Source organism: Drosophila simulans, chromosome 3R, assembly GCF_016746395.2.
Source record: "Drosophila simulans strain w501 chromosome 3R, Prin_Dsim_3.1, whole genome shotgun sequence".
Lineage (NCBI taxonomy): Eukaryota > Metazoa > Arthropoda > Insecta > Diptera > Drosophilidae > Drosophila > Drosophila simulans.
This window is the reverse complement of record NC_052523.2, coordinates 11,111,900-11,117,437: the sequence shown is the minus strand read 5'-3', so window position 1 is coordinate 11,117,437 and position 5,538 is coordinate 11,111,900. Positions and strand designations below refer to the sequence as shown.

The 5,538-nt window shown below is 46.6% G+C and overlaps 1 protein-coding gene across 3 annotated transcripts in view; it reads right to left on the bottom strand.

The window, feature by feature from the left end:
• Positions 1–299: 299 nt before the first annotated feature.
• Positions 300–5,538, bottom strand: part of LOC6728030 — a 28,895-nt gene continuing 23,656 nt past the window's right edge. The window contains exons 6-11 of one of the 3 annotated variants that reach the window (XM_039295359.1): positions 5,245–5,504; positions 5,036–5,180; positions 4,788–4,937; positions 4,545–4,725; positions 2,656–4,487; positions 300–1,693 (exon numbers count right to left, since the gene is read on the bottom strand). In XM_039295359.1, coding sequence (XP_039151293.1) covers positions 1,661–1,693; positions 2,656–4,487; positions 4,545–4,725; positions 4,788–4,937; positions 5,036–5,180; positions 5,245–5,504 — 2,601 coding nt within the window. In that variant the 3' untranslated portion in view covers positions 300–1,660. Of the gene's footprint in view, positions 4,488–4,544; positions 4,726–4,787; positions 4,938–5,035; positions 5,181–5,244; positions 5,505–5,538 lie in introns of all 3 variants that reach the window. The other 2 variants (XM_016176700.2, XM_016176701.2) reach the window with 2 other exon arrangements.

Below are 5,538 nucleotides of genomic sequence, written 5' to 3'. Positions count from 1 at the left end.
GGTCACACTTGGCGTTTTTATAGTATTTTTATTTCGAGTTGCCATCTGAAATTATACACATGTCCGGAGTTGCCACCTTGATTTCTACACTTCCGCGAGTTTACCTACATTTACATCAGTATGGCAGCTCCTGACAACTGCAAAACCTAGGATGGCAACACAAAATGTGTGTAACGCAGCAATCAGCATCGAACAGTAACTGACAAAAGATTATCGCCACAAAATCCGGATATAACATTTTGAATTACTATTCATCTTTATTTTACTTTGGTTTTATTTATTGAATTAATTCCATACAATTTCATATGTATTTTGTATTTGTTTTCATTAAATCATAAACAGTTACATTGTTTTACATTGTACATTTGATTATGTTTTACTTAATTGGTATTATTATTTTAGTTCATATTTGTATATATCTTGTTTGTATATGTCATACGGTTATGTTTATTATGCATACGTGTGTGCTTGTTTCAACGAAAAATCCAAAACAAAATGAAAACAATGGATTATCGATTAGTTATATTTAAACGGATTATTCTTGAGTTTCTGCTTACTTTGATTAAAGTTTAATCATATTGTGTACCATAATATAATTAGTTAAAGCTACAACTTAATGCGCATTCTTGTACATACTTCAGCAACAACTACAACAAAAGATATGACACATAAACAATAACAAAAAGGTTGATCGTTTCTAACAACAACGAACGTATAAAATAATTCTGTTAAAACATTTGTTGTTAAACAAAGAAAATGTAAAAGTTTTGTTTTCAATAATTAATTTTTTTGCTTTTACTTTTTCAATTTTTTTATATCACAAGTTAAAATTTTGATTATTGTTTGGTCAATTTTATTATAGTATTTATATGTATAGTACTTGTATATATGTATATGGTATTAGGTATGTGTGTAAATTATGTACATAAGAAAATATACTAATAGCATAATTTAATAAACATATTTCCGTAAGTTTCTCATATAAATTGGTCTAGATAATCAAGTCATGGTGTTTCATTAAATGGGGTTCCTCTTTTGGGCTGAGGAATTGGTTGAGTTCTTTTCTTAAGGGACTTGGTATACAGAGCAGTTCTAACGATTCGAGAGTGATATAAATATAGTTAAAAATATATGTTTGTTTTAGGAGATTAGAGAGAAATTCGAGTTAGTTGCATGCGTTAAGTTAAGAGAGTGTTTTTATGATAATTTATCGTTTTTATTTAGAAATATTTTTTAGAAGGTCCTAGAGATGTGGTGGCACGATTAAAGAATAGAGATATATAACACGATATGGCAATTTCGAAAAATGAAAAAAAGAATATTGCAAGTGGCAAAAAACCGAACAATTCACACATTTGTAGATATGTAGTGTTGTACGTTCCATGCTAATTTGAAAACTATAATAAAATTTAATATTCTTTCGAAAGTTTGCAAGTCTAAGATATGTTACAGATATTTAGGCTCTATCCCGTTTGAAATATTCCTTGCCATTCATCTGTGCGTCCACATAATAGTTGCGATATGTATTTCAGCAAAATATATCCCCAAGCTCTTTAAACACTCCACCACATCGACTAAGATCCCCTCTTATGAGCTGCCACATTCCAGATTCGATATAAGTCGCAGGTGAGGATAAAGCCTGGCTAAGCCTAAAGAGCCATCAGACCATCGATTCTCTGACGCGGCCCTTTACCTGTAAATTAGTTTCGAGAGTCGATGTATTTTTGGATTAATATGTGCGTGCATATGTTTTTGGGGCTTCATGCACATCTAGACGTAGGTGGTGTAAGGAGTTTTACACATAGACAGACGAGCGTGCGATATGTCGGGACTGGATAAATTGCTATTTCGGGTTTCACTTCCACTTTCACTTCTGTCGTCGCATTCGATTGTCTCTCCATTTGCGCTGCCATCGATCTCTCTGGGTTATGGAGAGAATACGCGCAGGGATCGCAGCAGAGTAGCCAGAACATTGGCCAGACACTCGGCCTGCAGGGCCAATTGTCCTGCGCCAATGGGTCCGATCTCCACGCCTACCAGCTCCCTGAAACTACTCGCCACATCGTGTACTTTGAGCACAATGTTCCTGGTTTGCAACGGAGCCGAAGTGTGCCTGGTCATATCCTGGGCCAGCTCAGTTATCCTTCGAATGGCTGTCAGGCAGGAAGTCAGATGTTCTGGCAGCGTAATCAATGTCATGTCCGACATGGAGGCCACCAGGAATTTGCTAGCCGTGACCAGGGCCAACGTTTGTTCGGTGAGCTCGTTCCTAGCACGCTGGAACTTCTCCTCGTCGATGGAGGTTCCTCCTCCCGCCGCCTGAGCCACCGAACACTGGGCGGCCACCTGGTCCAACTTAATTAGCAGGCCGGCCATGGCCACATCTGTTTTGGCCAACAGCGCCTCGCCATCGATTAGGTGACCGTTTTTAATGAACAACTTCTCGCCGTGCAGCTGCTGCGGTTTCTTGGGGAGCAGGGGAAGTGTTCCGTTGGCTTGGTTCAAGTGGGGCAGACGAACGGTGGCCGGAATGGGTGGTGAGTAGTGGGCAGGTGGTGCTGATCCGGGTGATGAGGAGTTCGGAGAATTCACTCCGTTCGAAGGACGCGGGCGACAGGCGATGGGCGGCAACGGGGGTTTCTTGGGACCACTCACCGCGTTTGTGGGACTGCTCTGGCTCCCATCCAGCGTGGGACTTCCTCTCGGCGGCAGTTGTGGCGGACAGAGTTCCCGCCGCTCCTGCGGCTGCATCACTGGACTTGCGGCTATACGCACTTGTTTTTTGGGCGAATAGCGCTGCAGGAGCTCGGCACTTTTCGGTGGTCTCGCCGGCGGCGGGGAAAGTTGCTCTGTAGTGGGTGTTCTCGGCGGTGGTTGCAGTTCCTCCTGACCTGGCTGCTCCTCCTTTTTGCTGGTGGGACAACAGCTGAACTTGCTCTTCCTCTCCACAGTGGCATACTCGATAACGTGGGGTGAGTGAGTACCAGTTCCATTGTTGCCATTGGCAACCGATTGGAAGAACTCCCTCTTTGCCTGAACAGAATTGCTATACAGGCACTCGGTTTCCACCGGTGCAACCACCTGCTGTTGCTCCAAATTGGGCGGTGGTGGTATGATGAAAGACATTATCTCCTCGGGCGTCAGTTCCTTGGCGGGTGTCGCTTTCTGCGTGGGTGGTGCCACCATTATCTGCTGCAGGAAACTGTCGAGCTCCTCAGCCTTGCCTTCGAATCCCTTTGGGGGAGCTGCATTCATCAGCGACAGGGAATCCAACTCATCGGGGGTTTGAGGTGGCGGAATGGCACGCAGATCTATAAGATCCGTATCGGTTTCAATGAATGTATCTTCCCTCACTTCAAATCCATAAATCTCGGAGAGCTGACGGGCAGCAACATCTGTGTCCGCCGATGCCGCATTGCTAATCTCCTTCAGTTGCTGCAAATACTCCCTTAGATTGTAGTCCTTGGTTTCGGCACCGAAATGTGTGCCATCGGGACTGTGCAAGCCAAAGCTGCTCCTTTGCGACAGTTGCTGTTTGGCTGGTGCTCCGGATCCAGCGGAAGATCCCGCTGCCTGAAGCAGCATCATCTGCGGTCTTCTGGTTGTAGGAGATTGCGCCGGTGAGGCCACAGATTCCGAATCACTTTCGCTCTGGGAGAAATCGGTGCCCAGGGCTTGCAAGTCACTCAATAGCTGGCTAAAACCATTCAGTTTCCTTTGCGGTCTCGGGCTGGAAGTGCTGCACAGACTTGGCTTTCGCTTGGGCGTAGCTGGAGTCGCAGGAGCAGATGTGGAGACTGGAGCAGACTCGGGTATGGCGTTCAGTCCCTGGGTTATGCCACTCAACTCGTGGTTAATGGTCTCCGCCAATAGCGTCAGGGAATCGCTATGTTTCAAAGGATGTCCTGACGGAATGATAGCGCCAGGTCCCAGAATCGTTCCACCCTGCGACCCTTCCGTCGATGAAACCTTACTGCTGTTGAGGCTATCGCAATCCGAATCGAATTCCAGCATGGCCACGCCTCCTCCGCCGCCGCCCTGCTCCTGTTCACTCAGATATTGCTCTGAGGTCTGAACTAGGTGCTGCAGTTCCTGAACCCTCCTCAGAACCTGCTCGTTCTTAGCCTCCAGTTGATGGCTGCCCAAATGGCTGCGTCCTTCGCAGTAGTTGCTGCCACTGCTGTCACTCAGTCCCGAATCCTTGGCTGCCTCCTCCAGCAGCTCGGTGGCCATCACGCTGTGCAAATCCAGATCCATGACGTAGGGCAGTGAGGAAGGCGCTTGAATGGAGGACTGCTGCTGTAGCTGACCCCTTTGGACTAGCGGATGGTAGGGTGGCGCCATCAGGAAGTTAACGCTGTGCGCTCGAGTGTGGAAGGGGAGCAGGTAGCTCCATCCCGCTGGGAGCACTGTATGCTGGGATAGGAAGCCCGGCGCATTGTCCTCGTCGTTCGGTTCCCGTTCTCGCAGAATATTTAAAACATTACCTGAAGTAGAAAAGATATAATAATGGCATTGCAAATATAGATCCTCTAATTCCTCACCTGTCAGCAGTCGGTAGTAGCCGCCTAGGACAAGGCTAAACTCGCAGCCATCTCGATCCTCCATTATGAACTTTACTGCTCGATCTCCGAGCATGAATATGGATACGCTGCAGGTGACATCGTCCTCGCGATTCACCACCACATGGGTGAAGTCCTCGATGGCGGAAATAGGCTGGGGCTGCTTGGAATGGGGCAATAAGTTATAGAAGTTATCCACCATCAACAGAATCGAGATAGACTTACCACCGAATTGCGGGCACTGGATATCTGGCTGAGTCCAAAGCGTGGACTCACCAGCAGGACGCGTTCGACGCCCTCTCTTTGGTTTGTGCTGAAACATTTGGCTCCATAGCTTGGTAAGCTAGCGATTATATCTAGATAATGGAGTTTGGCCTGCAAATGATGAACGATTTTAGTTCTGATTTGATATTCTAATTTCTCTCTATTCCATTTTTGTATGACTTAAGCTACTTTAAGTGCCTTTTGCTCACCTGCAGTTGTGTGAGAACCTTGCTGGAGGAGCCAGTCATCTCCGCGTTGAGCTTGAGGAAGTGAGAAATCAGCCGGCGCAGTTCCTTCCGCTTCATGCCCTCGAACAAACTCACTGGCACAAAGCGCTCCAGTCCGAACTCGCGTCTGAAAGAAGTGAGAATGTTGTATTTATAAAAAGGCTGTGTCTCAAGGATTCGGCTCAACCTACTCGACTAGTTTGACGGTGAGCTTGGCGGGCGCAAAGTTGTTGGCCAGGGCGTGCTGGTGCATGTGGAGGGCGGCCAAGCGCAGGGCCAATTCCGGCTGCAGCTCTGGGGCGAATCTCTCCTGGTTGACGTCGTTGCAGCACTGCAAGTACAGATAGTCCAGGGCATGCAGATCCCGCTGCGCCAGTTCCGCGGCCGAGATGGGCACGAAGGTGATGCGGAATAGGCACCTCAATTTGTGCGCTCCCGGACGCGCAGCAATCTAGTTAAGAAAATAAGCGGAAATTCAAAAATAA